Source organism: Mixophyes fleayi, chromosome 8, assembly GCF_038048845.1.
Source record: "Mixophyes fleayi isolate aMixFle1 chromosome 8, aMixFle1.hap1, whole genome shotgun sequence".
NCBI classification, from domain to species: Eukaryota; Metazoa; Chordata; class Amphibia; order Anura; family Limnodynastidae; genus Mixophyes; species Mixophyes fleayi.
In genome coordinates, this window is record NC_134409.1 from 3,091,682 (window position 1) to 3,109,482 (window position 17,801).

The 17,801-nt window shown below is 43.2% G+C and overlaps 2 protein-coding genes across 3 annotated transcripts; one reads left to right on the forward strand and one right to left on the reverse strand.

The window, feature by feature from the left end:
* Positions 1 to 1,103: 1,103 nt before the first annotated feature.
* CCDC159 (coiled-coil domain containing 159) lies at positions 1,104 to 10,501 on the reverse strand. Its single transcript, XM_075181640.1, has 12 exons — positions 10,409 to 10,501; positions 9,332 to 9,435; positions 7,422 to 7,455; positions 6,829 to 6,989; positions 6,045 to 6,126; positions 5,003 to 5,195; positions 4,428 to 4,495; positions 4,231 to 4,307; positions 3,607 to 3,707; positions 3,284 to 3,366; positions 2,632 to 2,766; positions 1,104 to 2,165 (listed from the first exon to the last, which is right to left on the reverse strand). Exons 2-12 carry the CDS (start codon positions 9,395 to 9,397, stop codon positions 2,050 to 2,052), a joined length of 1,116 nt encoding a protein of 371 aa, XP_075037741.1. The 5' UTR covers positions 9,398 to 9,435; positions 10,409 to 10,501; the 3' UTR covers positions 1,104 to 2,049.
* A 131-nt stretch (positions 10,502 to 10,632) lies between these two features.
* On the forward strand, positions 10,633 to 14,892 carry MMACHC (metabolism of cobalamin associated C). Of its 2 annotated transcripts, XM_075183998.1 has the most exons (5): positions 10,682 to 10,748; positions 11,634 to 11,715; positions 11,876 to 12,070; positions 12,298 to 12,450; positions 13,551 to 14,892. In XM_075183998.1, the coding sequence occupies exons 2-5, from the start codon at positions 11,686 to 11,688 to the stop codon at positions 13,860 to 13,862; spliced, it is 690 nt and encodes a 229-aa protein (XP_075040099.1). In that variant the 5' UTR covers positions 10,682 to 10,748; positions 11,634 to 11,685; the 3' UTR covers positions 13,863 to 14,892. The 2 variants fall into 2 exon arrangements, with proteins under 2 accessions (XP_075040098.1, XP_075040099.1); XM_075183997.1 differs by lacking the exon at positions 11,634 to 11,715 and having other exon boundaries at positions 10,633 to 10,748.
* The last annotated feature ends 2,909 nt before the right edge of the window (positions 14,893 to 17,801 follow it).

The window sequence follows — 17,801 nt, forward strand, 5'->3', positions numbered from 1 at the left end:
AACCGAGCAACGTTCTGATCTCTATATAAAGCTTCCTCTACGGGGACAGTATTGATGTTTCACGGAACACCCCCCCCAGTTACCAAAACGCAACAGTGTCTACAACAACCGTCTGGACTTGTTTAGTCTAGAAACTTTCACTTAAATGTTTGTGAATGTTACAGCTATTTAATATAACATTAATTTATATTTTACACCCAGCGGTCCTTTCACTTTTCTCGGTACCAGACAGAGAAGATAACAGGTCGTCCTTCAGCTGAGAATGATGAACACTAGTGCACAAATAACAAACGTTTGTTACTCTACGTAACCAATCAGGATCCTGCATTCACTTCTTAAACTGCACTAGAATAAGCAGCAGTGGTCGCTATAGGTTACACCTCCCCTCCCCCAATTAGTTGGTGGATCGGTTTTCAGAAACGTCTGTCGCTGTGTTTTGCATTATGTGAAGATTGATAGGTTTTGAAAAGTTAAAAATGTTTGGGAGCAGATTATTATTTTTAACATCAATGACGTAAAGGAAACCAGGCGTAATATTTAATATCTGAGTGTAACATTGCGATTTCCGTTAACGCTGCCTGGACGTAGATTGTCAGACCCGAGGCCACCACTCAGGATTTGCGCAGACCGCTGCCGCTATCACGTAGGTCACTGCCAACGTCGACATTTTGCTTTTCTTTTGTCAGATTAGAGAATACAGGAATTGTCACATATCCGCACCTCTGTCTTAATTACTCGTAGACGTTGTACTGAAATTATTTTCTCTAGTTTTATTACTTGTTGAAATAAAATTTATTTTTCCCCAGTTGTGTCTCCATTTTATAGGTAACATCTCACATGATATCCTAGTGCCGGCATTTTATAACCTAGATACACAGCGGCTGCAAGCTGATAACAGAGAGGCAGCTCTACGTCTGAGATATATTATATGTAGTTTACCCCATAGGACAGGATGCTTCACCAGTCATTAGTCCCACTGGGGTTGTGCAGTGATATGAACAGAAAATAAACCATTGCTGCCATTTAGCGCAGAGAAAATACAGGTGGTTCCAGCTGGAAGAGAAAACGCTAATTCTAAACTCCATAAAACAGACATCGAGATATAAATATGATAAATTGGTATTTTATCAGAAATATGGCAAAAAAATATTCTGATATTTGAAGGGAATATAAAACTGCAGATAACATGGGGTCCGTCTACCTCGTACCATATCGGTTAGTTCTATCCTAATTCCAAATATATTATGAATTTGCACAAAGCTCATTGTTGCACTGTATGTAGATCACTTGTTTCTAACATGTATCACGTTTATCAGTTACAGTTTGCAGAACACTTTACATCCTGGAACATTAATAAAAGTTACAGATAACACAACTCCCTCGCTGCAGAGATGTCAGCACACGCGGCTGGCGCTGTCCGTCCCTCATGTGACCCAGAACGTGGACGTAGCAGACACCACGCCCCGTGCCCGTACCATTTACCCTACAGACTGCCAAATAAAACATTAACCTTCTAAAAGGGTTTATTGTCCCATTGATATAAAAGTTCCATTATCCAGGAAATAAAAATATATTTGCTATAAAATCTATGGGCACAAAATACAAAGCAGCAGTTCATCCAGTCGTCTCTTCCGGATCAATGATTGGACGGTAGTTATTTATATAGCAGCAGAGGACGGTTCACCCTCTGGGGGACTTGTGAGAGAAACCCGATACCCCGAAACAATGATTACTGAGCGAGTTCCTGTGAGTCAACGACGATCCTTCAGTACCAAGTTGAAGTCATTATAGAGAACTGAAGAATAATGTTTCCAGCAAGACTTAAAAAGAACCATCAAATAAAAATAAAAAATAAAAACAACAACACGTCTTCCGGGTGATGTTCTGGATCAGAAATGTTGATCATGAAATAAAGGGAATTAATTAGTAATCTGCAGTTGGAGCCGGAGGTGGCTGAGCCCCACCCCGGGAGCGATTTAGATGCTCCTGTTCTTTGGGTTCTTGGTGCACGTTTCTGGACTATAATTAATCCATCGTAGAGGTCACAAGTCAGAGGTCACTGAAGTTAAGCTCTGGAGGGCTGTCTGAAAGTCCTTCCAGGTCATCGCTGAGGTCGCTTAGACTGCTCCTGGTCTTCCTGTCTCTGCCGGATGTCGCTCTAGATCCTGCGGGTGACAAATGATGGGAACGGGATCAGTTCTGCAGTGACAGCAGCACAGAGCTCAGGCCGGGTATTGATGCCGGCTGCATACACTGAAGCTACGGGCTAGATAAACCTATACTGATTTAATGATCTTATATTCATCATCTGACAACCAAGGGAAGAGCAGCATTTCACACCATCTATAACACAATAAAAGTGACGGTTTGGTGTCAGCTTCTGATGGTCATTACTTAAATAGTCACCCTGACCAGATCAGAGTAATTACCTTTCAGGGTACAATCACCATAGATTTTCTTTAATGGTTTTATTAGTATCTTAATAAATAATATTTTATCTATTCAAAACCCCAAAAATAAAGAGTCATAAGAGACAGACAGAAGATTGTGCCGACAGTAACTACCAGTCTGTGAGACTTCTGCAGAATAACACAGGAAGGGGCGGGGGGAGGGGGTCGGGTCAGCGGATACCTCCAGAGACATCGGGGACCCCGAGACTGTAAGACGTGTCCTCAGAGCTGATGTCACCTAAACTGATCTGCGACCGCGTGTCCTCCGAGGATGAGGATTTGCTGATCTTGTGTCTTCTCGCAGATCGTCTCTGTTCTGTACATTAATACATAGAAGCGGTTTTCTCAATATAATATACACAGTCATATAACGTGACACCCGAGTATCACTAATACTGCAATCATGTCACTTATACAACTATAAGAATATGCTGTCGGCCTAGTACCGAGATATCATGATCTAGTCATTAGGGACTATTACTGGGGGATTATAGAATTACCACCATATTACTGTAGAGAATACATGGATGTACTTTGTGTGACCATAATTCCTTTATAATTTATAGTACTCAGTGTTATGGCAGAAGGAGCAGTTACCATGGCTCAGACTTAGATACATAGCAGAATATTACATATTTTAGTGACATAAGAGCTCAGTGTTTATATGGATATAATGTACAGGAATACTGTGCTGTAATATAAGTATATTAGACCTCACCAAGAAGCTCCGAGACGCTATGACCTGTACACAAAGCGACATCTGTCCTTCATCCCCATGACGGCACGTGTGTAATATGACAGTTATTATACCCCCCAGAGCATCGGGGTCTCACCAGATCTGTCGCTCTTCACTTTGTGGGCAGAAACTTTCCCCTCCACAATTCTCACGTCTTCCTTCAGGTCACTAATTGCGGATCTGCGGAGAAGGTAAAGAATCCCACAAACATCATTATACAACGCTTAGTGGTAAAGTAATAACCAAACACTGACAGAACATCAAACAATCAGAGATCGCTGAGGATTTCCACATGAGCCGCCGCTACAAGGTGATCTCAGCTACGGCGGAGTTACCGGGGAAGGTGATCTGAAAGATGTCACACAGGAATCTGACCGATAACAGAACACACCGGTCATGTATGATACACGGAATCAGTACCTGATCTGCAATAGATCTCGCTGGACCCCATGTGTGTTTAATGTGACCCTGTCCAGCTCCTGCGTGTGCGTCTGGTGGCTGCACAGTAATCGCTCCACCGCCTACAGAAACACAGATACGTCATACACTTCACATTACAGACGTTCCGAAGTAATCTCCAATAACCGCTGTCTAACTCCTAATCTACAGAGACACCAGCAAATCCTTAATACGTGGAGTGAATATCACCAAAGGCTACAAGTAACGTACAAAATTATCTACATATATTATATAATACAATATTATTTATAGCATTATTATACAAAGGTCACCCCACACCCAATATCAGGGAAGCAGAACTGTCTATGAGAGACGCTACTCATGTCAATGAAAGTCTGTGGAAGCCTGGGTGTAAAGTGAGGTAGGTGGGTGTAAGAGAGGGGGAAGGAGAGGTAGGTGGGTGAAAGAGGATGGGGAAGGGGAGGAGAGGCAGGTGGGTGTAAGTGTAAGGGGGAGGAGAGATAGGTGGGTGTAAGGTAAGGAGGAGGAGAGGTAGGTGGGTGTAGGGCGGGACAGGTGGGTGTAAGGGGAGGAGGTAGGTGGGTGTAAAGGGAGGAGAGGAGAGGTAGGTGGGTGTACACGCACCATTGCATTTTTTTCTTGTGCCCGTTTCAGCTCCTGTCCTTCTGAGATTTGGTGCAGTAAGTCGTCCTCTTGCCGACCTGCAGGAAGACAGATATCACTGACCACGGTCTGTGCAAGTTGTCCTTAGAGATCAGAGACAGATGAATGTGGCGCCTACACAAGTGATGACCCCTGAATGTTGCTCAGATAACACTCACGTAATCTTTGGTGCAGGTAGTCAGTATCTCTCCGCAGGCTCTCGTACTCTTTCCAGATCAGCCTTTTGCTGCAAATCACAAACATGTTACGGTGACAGAGACAGGGAAAAACAACGTAAAACACAGGTAAGAAGTGGTGTTATACAGAGGGGGTTAATACGTTGCTTGCAGTGGTGTGACTAAGCAGAGACAAATAGTTCCAGAAAGAAATTATGAGCAGAATCGGCGTTCCTCTAAGCACTGCAGATATACAGGATATAGATACAGATTACACCAAGTAAACGATACATCATTCTATCAGGTGTAGCTGCAGGGATTATGTCCAGAAAATCTCTAAAGTAACAGAAGATCTACACATAGGAGATGTCTCGCCAAACAGCGAGCAAACTGCGCTCAGATCAGAGGAACATTGTATGATACCAACATAAGAAATTACAAACCACATTTCCCAAAATGTTTCTAAAAAACAAAACATCCAAATCTTCCCTAATCAACGTGTCCAACGTACACTGTATGTGCCCCAGTCCACTAGATCAGCCCTGTATTGGGGGGAGGAGAGAGGCCGAATCACTTACTTCTCATTCACCTCCTGTAGGATACTGGCCGTAGAGCGCAATGACGGACTCGATACTCTCACCGGAGAGTCTTTAACTCGGTCCTGTAGGTGCCGCAAATCACTGGACAACTCCTGTCTCAGACCGTTAACCTTTCTCTCCAGCAGAGACTCGGACACGTCCCCCCGCGCAGCCCCCATCCGGCGCACCTCATCTGTAGCACACGTCAGTAAGAGTTATATTAACCTGCTGACTGATCCGCTATATGGTCCAGGTTATGAGCACAAAGGAGAGATAAAAATCATACTAAAGAATTTACACAAAACATTCAGAACATGAACTATAGAGGATCATATAGATCAGGCCTGTCCAACCTGCGGCCCTCCAGGTGTTGTGAAACTTCAAGCCCCAGCATGCTTTGCTAGTAGACAACCTGTTGATAGCTGGAAGGGCATGCTGGGACTTGTAGTTTCACAACATCTGGAGGGCCGCAGGTTGGACAGGCCTGATATAGATCATCTGGTAACCAATGGTGGCAGATGATGCTGATAGACCAGGGTTGTATCAATCACATGGTGAGTAAAGCTGGGTACACACTACAGAAATTTCGACCAACTTTTTATGCCGATCGATTTTACATGCGGCCGATGGTCCGATCGCTCGGTCCATGGACTGCATACACACAGCCTTGTTTAGGACGATAAAGGGAAAAGCGGACGTCCCTTTAGCGACTTTTTACAGCCATGTTGTCGTGAGCAATGACTGTAATTTCGTACTCACTGTTGTGGATCGGTCGGAAGTTTATACACACTACACAGCGGAAACGAGATTGGAACGAAAATATTAAACGGTACGACCAACCAAATGAGGCGACAATCGTCCATTTGGGCAGACTTTCCACCATCGTGTCACTGTACACACTGACCCGACTTTTGAACGAGCCGTCGTATGTCGGCTGATTTAGCCGATTATTGGATGTAAACAGTGTAGTGTGTACCCAGCTTTAGTGTCCTAACACGAGATATGTGGATGAGACGCAGGGAAGCCAGAGCTGCTCTCGTACCTTCCAGATTTTGGATTCTCTGGAGATGAAGATCCCGATCTCGTTCCAGACGCCCAATGGCCTGGTGCAGGGAGGTAATCATCTGGGGAAAGAGATTAACCCATTAACAGCAAAGATGATAAATGTTATGTCTGCAAAGGGACAAGTCACGTTAGGGAGAGGTTATCCCCTATAGAGAGCCTGAGGTGTCAGTCACTGGCATGATGCAACGCTGAGCGATGTACTGCAACGCGCTGTCACCCCAGAGAGAATTATTCTGTAGCGTCACTTCGGCATTAGAAGAAATCACTGTTTTCCAAACGAAACTTTACAGATTAGAATTTTACCCATTTAAAAGTAATAAATAAATGCAATATTGTGAATTATTTTTGTTCCCTGGTTGATGGAAAAATACAACACAGCTGTAATCATTATTGTTCTGCACCTCCTTGGGGGCCACAAAAACAGCTGTTTTGTAATGTAATCTCCTGGGGGCCAATCACCTCTCGGACCCATCAACTAAAGGGGTTCTCTGCAAGAGCATAAAAATGTAACTACGTCCTGCCCATGGGTACGTCAATAGTACTCTCCTACGGCTGCTAGGAGGCCGCTGCACGGACAGTAAATAGTCCATTGTAAACTGAAAATTACAATAATTTCTAATATTACCAACGGCCTATACAGTGCTGCCATCACCCACACAGACGTTTTGTGGGCTGAACCGGTAGAACACATTTTTCTATAATAATTTGCTGCTAAAAGCAGATTGACACATACGTGGAAGACTGCGGAGAACGCACCGTACCTTGGCCTGAGAAAGCAGTTGACTGCTGAGATTCACCAGGTCTTCAGAAGAGACCGGCTGCGGCGCGGCGTAGGGGGTCGGTGTATAAGGAGAAGCAGGTTTAGGGGGTACATCTTCATACCGAGTTTTTCTTACTTGCGCTAAATCGAAGCGATAATCTCCTGGAAATAGATCAAATAAAGGTGATAATTCCTAAACCCAAATATAACTCCACCGTAAAAAACGAAATATATAATATACACATTTATCTAAAAAGCTTACAACCAAAGAATCATTTGTATGAAAAAAATAAATACAAATTAACAATGTTTAGATACCCTCTTTTGGAGTGTATCTAACACACATGGTTTGCGCTGCTCTCTATGGGAAAACATATGAAATACAGGTGAATGTGAACACAAGACCCATCCCACCATGCATATTCCTCCCAACAACCCCAAAATTGTACTATATACTACACAAGTGGTCGCTGTTCATTTTGTCCTAGAGATCCACGTTTTGGACACTACCGAGGAAATACTGTGCTCTAATTATTCCAGTATCAGCTGTTTTATGCAAGTAGTCTTTAGAGCACACTAACAAATAATATTTACCTTTGGAGACCTCTCCTATGCTGTACAGCCTCTCCTACAAAGCACAGAAAACAAACAAAGTATCAGAATTGGGGAAAAAAAAAAAAAAGATTTCATGAAGGCAAAGAAAATATAAATAAAAATAACAGGAAGTTAAGTGTGCATATAAAAACTGTTTCCCTTACCAAACAATGCTGAGTATGATTTTGACCTGGGTTATTTTCTCCACTCATAATGTATCCACTATATTTATCCACTATATTTGTCCTTATACACATTGATACAATGGGAATAATATGCCAGCTATACCATATTCCCACTTTATTTTTATACTTATTTTTATTTTCATTTTTATAATTATTTTTATTTATTTTTTTAATTTTTTTTATATATTTTTTTTTATATTATTTTTTATATATATATATTTTTTTTTATTATTATTATTTTTATATATTTTTTTTTATTATTTTATTTTTGTTCATTTCATATATATACCATGTACATCACCCATTAATATTTATGCAACCAGATCTATTTATATATATTTTTCTATATATGTTCAAACATGCTCTTTTTTGTTTTGCAACTAGTGCACTATTGTTTTCTTTTGTATTTTTCCATCATGCCTGTTGGATTGTTGTGCAATCACCAGTACTCAGATTTATTCACTAATTACTTAATTACTCCATTGCCTCTTGGTTGATTGGCACATCCGGATCTCTTTAAAAACTGGCTAGGAAGACCAGTTGGACATTACTATCCCTGAGGAAGCCCACTGGCCATTGCCACCGGGCGAAACGCGTTGGGGACTGTCCCTCAACTCAGTTTTATTCAACTTACTAGCATGCTAGCATCTTACATTACCATATACAGACATCCACATCGGAGACCAGCCTGTAGCGTGTATGCGCTCATCCGCAGCGGCACTACCGCTTCCCCTGTTTAGCCTCAACTTTATGAGAAAGAGAGAGACTACGTTTGGGGATTAGGAGGACTACATCCACATCGGAGACCAGCCTGTAGCGTGTATGCGCTCATCCGCAGCGGCACTACCGCTTCCCCTGTTTAGCCTCAACTTTATGAGAAAGAGAGAGACTACGTTGGGGATTAGGAGGACTACATTTGGATCATCACCACCTATATTCTGCTGGGTACCTGTCCATTATTGGAGGCATTTTGATATCCATACATTTAATCTCAACACGGAGATATCCCGCAGCGTGCACACGCTATTTGAGCGGGATCATTTTTTCTTTCAACAAGGAGAGGATTTCCTTTTAGGAACTAGAAGAACTTTCTTCCTCATTCTTGTTTTAATAATTGGCATTCTGCTGGGTGCTTTTTATCATTGAAATCAACGTAATATCTAACCTCATCAGCTACTGGGACCGCTACTAAGTGCCTGTCTGCATTATAGACAGCCAGACATCCCTGCTTCATGTGAGTAACGGCTACCAATTTCATTTTTGCTTGCATTTTTCATCATCACCAACATTTTTATTTTACAACTCTGGACATTATATTTCCTTACATTTTCTTTTTGCGGTTCATATCAATTGTCATTTCATATTTTAGTAGCTTGCAAGTGCACTCTAACCATATTTGCAATCACACTGGGTTTGTAGTGTTTTTTTACCATTATCATTGTTTTCGGCAGTGTCAATTGATGCATGTTAATTGTTTAACACATCTAAGCTGTCTCGTTCCGGCCGGAGCGTATTGTGGACCTATCCATATTAAATTGATATATCTTTGCTTTACAAGCGCCCAGAACCTGACTATTTTTATACGTATCTAATGCTGAGTATGAACCTTCCCAGCATTATCCAAAGGATCTTTATTTTTTATAAACTTATAACTTATTTTGCTTGTTATATACAGATTATATATAATATGCATGTAGTTATTGTAGTATTTGCACAATCTCTCACCTTGATCTTTGCCATGTTATTGTCCGTGGTGGTCAGACTAGTGTCCAGCTGACTGTCCCAGTTCATGGCGGTGTCTGTTCTTCACCGACAAGATATGGAAATCCCTGAACAAGTAAACAAATTATAATATATATATATATATATATATATATATATATATATATATATATATATATATATATTATAGGGCGTGAAGATAACCTGAATATATCATATGTCAGAGATATATTATGTACAATCCCACATCACAACCACATCTCATCTCCATCAGGTAATTCTGGGGCTTTTCTGTAGGAGCCCAATATAAATAGGAACCAGGGACAGTAATTAATAACAACCACGTATAATAATAATAATAATATTATTATTATTATTATTATTAATAGAGCCAGACTGACTGCCCTGCTGCTGGGACCTCAGAAAAGAATAATTATACAATATTTCCCCCCTCTCTCTCTCATTTCACCCCCACTCCTTGTCAGCCTCTCACCTGGTCTCCCCTCTTATTGCCCTCTCTCAGCCCCCCTGGTCTCCCTTATTGCCCCCTCTCTCTCCCCCTTATTGTCCCCTCTCTCTCTCTACCCTTATTGCCCCCTCTCTCCCTCCTTATTGTCCCCTCTCTCTCCTTATTGCCCCCTTAATACCCCTGATCTCCCCCTTATTGATTACCTCCTGCCCCCTGGTCTCTCCCCTTATTGCCCCCTCTCTCATCCCAACCCCTGGTCTCCCCCTTATTGCCCCCTCTTTCATCCCAACCCCTGGTCTCCCCTTTATTGCCCCCTCTCCCCCTGGTCTCCCCCTTATTACCCCCTCTCCCCCCTGGTCCCACCCTTATTACCACCTCTGCCTCCTGGTCTCCCCCTTATTGCCCCCTCTCCCCCCTGGTCCCACCCTTATTACCACCTCTGCCCCCTGGTCTCCCCCTTATTGCCCCCTGGTCTCCCCCTTATTACCCTCTCTGCCCCCGGGTTTCCCCCTTATTGCCCCCTCTCTCCCCTTGTCTCCCCCTTATTGCCCTCTCTCCCCCTTATTGCCCCCTCTGCCCCCTGGTCTCCCCCTTATTGCCCCCTCTCTCACCTCCTCTTAACGTTGATTATTCAAACCGTCTCCCAGGTATCCGCGTCCAGCGCTCAGTAACGGCAGAGCGTAAGGGATGCTGGGAGATGTAGTCCTTACACCAGTCCCCGGCACTGTACACAGCGAGCGCGTAAACTACATCTCCCAGAGTGCACATCGGTGCCGTGTTATAGACGTCTCGGACCTTATACCCGCCCAGTACTACAATTCCCATGATGCAGCGCGGTGTGCTACAGGGACAGTCGGGGGTCAGGCAGGTGGAATGGGCACCCACGTGGAGATCCAGGGGCAACTACAGGGGGCGCTGCAACCATATGGGTTCGAGATATACCCCTTCCAGGTATGTGCAAGGCCTCTGTCATTGTGTGATACCCCAGTGTCTGTACAGCCTGGGTGACAGCTGGCTCAGTGAGTGATACCCCAGTGTCTGTACAGCCTGGGTGACAGCTGGCTCAGTGAGTGAGACCAGGTAACTGGAATAATAGCCATATGGGTAACTGGCTCAGTGAGTAGCATACTGGACCACATGGGTGACAGAAGAACTGACTCAGTGATTAAGATATTGGTTAATATCTGGTAGATGTGATGGCTCATTGAGTAAGAGACATGGTTGCTTTTATCACAGCTGGCTCAGTGAATGAGAGACCAGGTACCATGAATGGTAGATGTATGTGTAACTGGCTCAGTGAGTAACAAGATTAATGACAGTATGGTCAGATGGCTCAGTGAGTGAGACCAGGTAACCTGAATAATAGCCATATGGGTAACTGGCATACACTATCACATGAGTGACAGAAGAACTGACTCAGTGATTAAGAGATTGGTTAACATGCATATCTGGTAGATGATGTGAGTAAGAAGCCATACAGCTTCTGTGACAGATGGGGGTGTGATGGCTGATGGCTCAGTGAGTAAGAGGCATGGATGCTTGTATCACAGTTGGCTCAGTGAGTACGGGACTTTATAGGAGCCTTAGGATACTGCTTCATCTAAAGCTTTTATGGAGTTGCTTTGCAGTGATTGGCTGGGAAATGTTATCCCTGGGGGTGAGACTTGGCTCAGTAGTCTATTAGGAACATTTTAAATGGGAAAAGAATGCAGGTAGCCCAATGACGGGGGGCAGATGCCCCCATCGCCCCCCAGCACCTATCGTCTGCCAGCTAGAGGTTGAGATACTGCTAATAACAGAAGCTGACATGCCATGCTGAGACTTGTTGTTCAACAGCAGCTGAAGCATCACAGGTCATCTACTTCTGATTCCCTGTATCCCATTTACTATGTCCTTCTATGCAAACCTTATTGAGCAGGTAAATAACTTCATAACAGTCTTTAGACCTGTCCCTCTCGTTATTGTCCGATGTGATGAACTCTAACTTTGTGTTTTATGTTACGTTTGTTTTGGGGGGTTTTCCTAATTTTTTTATGTCCGTCCATCCCGTGTATTGATGGTATCTGCTTTATTTACAGGTCGGTTGGTACAATGGGGTCCTGGATCCTGTATTTCATCTCCCCTACCCTGGGGACAGCCTGGCCTTCGTCGTGCTGAGCGCCCCCTCAATGTTTGAGAAAGCATTTCAACCTTTTCTTACACAGCAGAAGCTTCAGAGTCTCCGAGACCCCGTTGACCAGTGCGTCTCGCATCACATGGCGCTGGCGAAGGAGGTGGGTCTGTTCTGGGGATTAAACGGGAGAAACGTTGTCAGACCTCATTACAAAGCTCCGCTCGTCTGTAGCTGGGGTATTAGTTCTGAATCAGAGTTATAATGTGACCCTGACATCCCCCCAGATGTGAGTGATTGTATACTGTGCCCCCCTATGCCCTCCCCCAAAACTGAGTTATTGTATAATGTCTGATCACCCCAGGAGTAACATCTGACTGTTCTCCGCAGCGGTTCCCCTCTCTCAAAGTGGATGTGATCTACGACTATGAGCTTCATCCCAACCGGCGGCCCAAGGTTCTAATGCAGACAGCGGCGCACGTGTCCGGAGCCGCTTATTACTATCAGCGGAAGGATGTACCGGAAGATCCCTGGGGGCAGAGGGTGAGCATCAGTTAGGACGTTGGGGGCGCCTGGGATCTGATGGCCGCTGTGAGATCATTTATACAGTGGAAATTCTGTAAAAAGTTCCAGTAAAGCAAACAGATGGCGGTTACTGAGCCGCAGAGAAGAGCTGTCTGCGCTGGCGGAAGTTGTAGAACGTTACAGATATTTGTCACGTTGCGACCACAGTGTTCTATTTCTAAGCACAATTTGCACTATTGTTGTTTTGAATATCGTAAGACAATCTTTGTGTTAGACGAGGTTCAGCTACAACTTCTACAGTTTATTAGTTTACTTACTGCTGTACACTACACTCTCACTGAGCGTTAATCCATTGTTTGGGTGCAAAGTCCGCTGGAGACTTTCTCTCCCTAATCTCACTGGGCGATGTTTATAAAGTGCCTCTTTAATCTGCAGGTTATCGCACACGCGGTACCCGTCCCTTTTGGATACTTGAGTTAATGCGTTTAGTAGAGAAGTATTTTATTTCCTTCTGATATGAGAACTTTGACACAGTTGGGAGTGTTGCAAAATGTGGTCCTATTAACCCTGTAATGGAACATTCTAGCTCAAATAAAAATGACTTCTGTACGAGCTCTGTAACATTATGAAGCAAATACATGTTAAAGTTTCAAGAACTTGTCAGAACTGAAGATGATTGTTGAAGATTTGAACACAGGAGTAAGTTACCCAGAGGTGATGGAGTTCTCCAGAGGACGCACAGTGATGTGGTTTGAAATATATTGACAAGGAAGTTACCTCAATTATTTAGACTTTGGAGAAAATCTAGTTTAAGGGAGCAAGTTTGCCCCTGGACAAATCATGTTGTGATGCAAAGAGTTCAAGTGCTATTGTTTTGCCCCCCTGCGGTGCAACATGATTTTTCCAAGGTGCAAAAGTGCTGGATCTACTCTCAGCTCTATATAAGGCTGATAATGTTATTTCTTCCTCATCATATTAGAAGACAAACATGACTTTATGTCACCATCTCTTACTAGTTAGGAAATGAATGTAAATAGCAGAATATTCCCCCCATGCTTCATTTTTCGTCAGAGATGAAGAACATTTTGTGATTGGTTTTTGTTGCGTTCTTGTTCCAGAAGATGTTCGGAGTCTGCGTTCACCCCCGCTTCGGAGGATGGTTCGCCATCCGCGCTGTGTTGGTGTTTCCCGGGGTCCTGGTCCCTGGGTTGGAGCAGGTTCAGCCCCTGGACTGTCTGCCCGGCAGGGAGGACCGAATTCGCCTACTGGAGAATTTCAACTTTAACTGGCGGGACGGGAAGTACCGGGATGTGCTGCCGGCGGAGGAGAAGTACTCCGCGGATCAGACCCTCTACTTCGCTACTCCTCCTGCGGAGAGGCGGAAGCTGCTGGAACAGTGGGGTCAGGAGCAGCCGATCCCACCCTGCTGAAACTGGGCCCGGCCTATGCCCATCACAGTGAGGGTTCATGGGGTCTCTTATATCGCAAGAGTACCACCTGCTGTATACATAATAATCCTCAGGCTCACAGGGGGCTCCAGTCTTAGGGGCTGATTAATCAGTGGGCGGAGTCCCATTGCTGGAATTTTCACCAGTGATCAGGATCTGGGATAGGATTCGCCAGCGATGGCGTCCCCCTACCTGGGGAGACCGATTTAACAAGTATCATTACTTATACTGCCTCCATCCCTCTTCTGTTACCACAGCTGCTATTTTTGGGGTAAATTGTCAATAAGTGATTTATTATTATTTTTTTCGGCAATATAAAATCCTGAGGGTTCATGTATTAAACCTTGTAAGGAAAAGTGGAGCCCTTGCCCATAGCAACCAATCAGATTCTAGCTATAATTTTTTAGAATGTACTAGATAAATGATAGCTAGAATCTGATTGGTTGCAATGGGCGACGTCTCCACCCCCTAGTGTACGATGGAGTAAGGGGCTCATTGATAATGACGGGCAGTCCTGACCACCACAAAGTAACAACATAGGTGCTTTTATTTGCTGGTTTGGCCCTGAGTTTACAGGGGCCAAATGGCTTTTCTGAAGCGGTTCAGCTGTCTGCATCATGCAGATGATTTTATATTTATTTAGTTTTAATCTGACATGTGATACATGATCATCATACTATTTATACGGTGTACGGATATATAATGTCTGAGCGCGGTGGTGTTAAAAGGTGCTGGGTCCAATTAACCACCTGCTAATTATCAACCTTTGTTTATGTAGTAATGGAGATAATTTCGGGAGGTTGGTGATCTGCGTTGACGCGCCCCGTGATGCATCTTATTTAAGTCGACATTTAATTCATAAAGCTTTTGGGGGCTTAAATTATTTTGTGGGTTTCAACTTATTTATTAGGTGGTTGGAAATGTCTTTTTTTTTTATACACTATACCAATATTTTATTTTATTATAAAAGGTGAATATTTTTCTGATTCAATGTTAATAAAACCACCTGAATATCTGGATAAATCCATTCTTTGGAATCTGTGCATGTGTTTTTTTTTCCAATTTTATTTTAGATAACAAAGGCTTTTTAAATTGAAAACTATACTTTATGTTTAAGTAGTTCCTTCCTGAATGTTTATTTTACGTTGGTTCCAGTGACCACAGATGAATCTACTAAGCGTTGACAATGTAGACGGTACTCACCGCTGGCAGCGGCCGGGGGCAGGAAGAAACGGCTGCTGATTTGTGGTCCACATTATCCTTGTGTGCCCGAGCCTTGATGTGCCCCAAAGCACCTGCCTGGTCGGCCCCCGACCTGATCACTGAGATTACCTGGGGTCTCTGTGCTCCATTCAGTTCCTTCTCTGAGCTTTTAAATGTGCTCAGAGGCAAACAATGTATCCTGCAGGGGGGTCCTGCATCAAAATCCACAGATTTGGGGGGGGGGGGGGGGGGGGAATTCAATTGGCTGCCAGTAAAAGTAACACTGCCTGTGCGTTATTACGGTACTTTCAACGGTGTCTTGTTGCTTGCAGCTCCCTGAGCCGGGTTAAAACGACAGTAATAACGGCTATAGTTCTAATGCCGCACTAATTCAGGGGGAATTAAAAACCCCCCCTTGGGGTCTTGTCAACTGTATGATTTTGTTGCCCAAGTTACATTAACCGGGTCCCTCCGGCAGACTCAGACATAGGAATATACCACATTTACCAGCTACTGTCAGCCTAGGAAAACAAAAAGTTACAATTTAATGTAATATTTCTATCAGGTCATTTTCAGCTGCTTAAAATTTTCCCAGAATTAAGCTGCAACTTTTTGCCAATCCCTGGGTGACGGAATAGGAGCCAAATCTCATTCAGGTGTGACGGGAACTGTCTGGCTCTATCATTTAACGTGTCTAAAATATGACTGGATATCACAGAATATGTGATGATCAGATAACTTTGGGGAGGGGGGGGGGGGTTAGTTATTAAGCTAAGTTACAATACAAAAGCTCACTTACGTGCACACTGTTGATGCCCCTTTTTTAGTATTTCCCTCTGAGTATAATGTAGTTGAGCAGTTCCTCTTTTCTTTACTCGTTGGGGGCACAGGTAAGATTTTGTATGTAAATAATCCTACATCACTGTTTGGGGACAATAGTCTTTCAGTTTCACAATGTTATCTTCTAATGATGCAACATGTATGATCCCTGGTTATATGTTAGCGACATATTTCCAGTCGTTTACTGGTACAGAGATATAATTGCTTTTCTTGTGATCACTGACCAATGTTTTACACATCCAGTATCTCCTATATAAAGCAAATTACATGCCCCATTCATCGTTTATGGTGATGGCAAAAACAGAGAAAGATTACAGAATAAAATTTAATTGTTAAATCTTAGACGTGTTTCCACTGCTGGTATCACAAACTCTGCTGGATACAGTTGAAAAGTTGGGTGATAACACCAGATATCTGTATGTGTGGAACTTGTTTTCCTAGTAGTGCAAATGGTGGAATACCCTAGTGGTAATATTACTATATGGTCAAATCTGCTGGAAGCAATGAGTGAGCGTGTGTAATAAGATTGAGGTGCGGCGATATAACAGAGATATAAGTGAGATATTATTCGTATATCCTTCATATTGTATTACTCTGCATCTGGGTACACACTGATGCAATTATCGTGCAGATCACACGATTCACGACCATTTGGTCAGATATTATCAGTGTGTACGCTCCCACTATCATGATTTATCGGACAACACACATCGCATCTGTCGATTTGGTTTTCTAAACTTCCTAAAAATCACCATCAACGATGGAACGATGTCAGGTAAATGTGGCAGTGTGTACACACTCACCACCAGCAGTGTAGGCAGATACGTGTAGAGTCAGGATCTTCTCAGCAGATGGTTATGAAAAAACTGAACTATTCAAGAAGATGGACTATTGAACGCAGCATATGGACCTAGGATGCTGTATTAGTGAAATGTATCTAAATGCAAATTCCTCTTCCTATCATATAAAGTGGGAGTGTTAAGAATTTGGATGTTATATAACAGTGTGACTTTTACATCCTAGGAGAGTAACAGGTAGGAGGAGAAAAACTTTTCACCATCAATACACCGAGTGCTTCCAATTCATCTAACTACAAGGAGATTATTCAGTTATATATCGCCATCTAGTGGGGAGATCAGGATTCACAAGGTTATATAACAGATCCCTATTTTCCAATATTGGTCAACTTTCACTGCTCTCTGGATGCAGCTGGACGCTCTACTCTACAGAAGAAATTTAAAAAAAAAAAAAAAAATAGCCTCTCTCTGCCCATGTATCTATCACTGGCAAACTCCCCCCGGTATATTGTCTATCTCCCAATATGCTGCATCCTCCAAGCTGGACACGGATATCTACATGTAAAGCCCCAACGCGTCTTATGAGATCTGCCACAGGGATCATCCTAAACTTACACTGGACCGTTCTACAGAAAACACTGAGATCTCCTGTTTGTCTGAGAGCGAACACTTCATACATTACTGCAACTACCCCCAATATCTTCCACAACCTCAGTATCCCATCCACCTTACTCCCTGCATCAATTGTCCCTGGCGAGTCACCTACTTATCTACTGTCCTAAATCTCACTCTCCTTTGCTTACGTCTTCCTTGTATAATAACTTACACCCAATTGATATACCTTGAATCCTTATAAAATGTCTATTTATGTCACTTTGGTTGTAGCTTCCACTTAATCTAATTTCCTTGTTGGACTAGAACATCTTTTGGGGCCACTGAACATGCATAAGTCGCTGCATTAAGGATAGATCTTAACGATTTGATTCAGGTAGAGCCAGGCTCCAGGTGTTACTAATTGCAGCCATGCAAACTGTATTCAAATGTTGGCCAGTGTGTAAATACAGTGTGTGTGTGTGTGTGT

Bases quoted from the DNA above. Each gene is read 5' to 3' on its own strand.
- MMACHC (XM_075183997.1), top strand. From the start codon at position 10,671: ATGGGCACCCACGTGGAGATCCAGGGGCAACTACAGGGGGCGCTGCAA. The intron at 10,749-11,875 runs GTATGTGCAAGG...CTTTATTTACAG, and splicing joins TCGAGATATACCCCTTCCAG to GTCGGTTGGTACAATGGGGT. The intron at 12,451-13,550 runs GTGAGCATCAGT...TTCTTGTTCCAG, and splicing joins AAGATCCCTGGGGGCAGAGG to AAGATGTTCGGAGTCTGCGT.
- CCDC159 (XM_075181640.1), bottom strand. From the start codon at position 9,397: ATGAACTGGGACAGTCAGCTGGACACTAGTCTGACCACCACGGACAAT. The intron at 4,308-4,427 runs GTGAGTGTTATC...GTCTTCCTGCAG, and splicing joins CTACCTGCACCAAAGATTAC to GTCGGCAAGAGGACGACTTA. The intron at 2,166-2,631 runs GTATCCGCTGAC...TGTCACCCGCAG, and splicing joins GGTCCCCGATGTCTCTGGAG to GATCTAGAGCGACATCCGGC.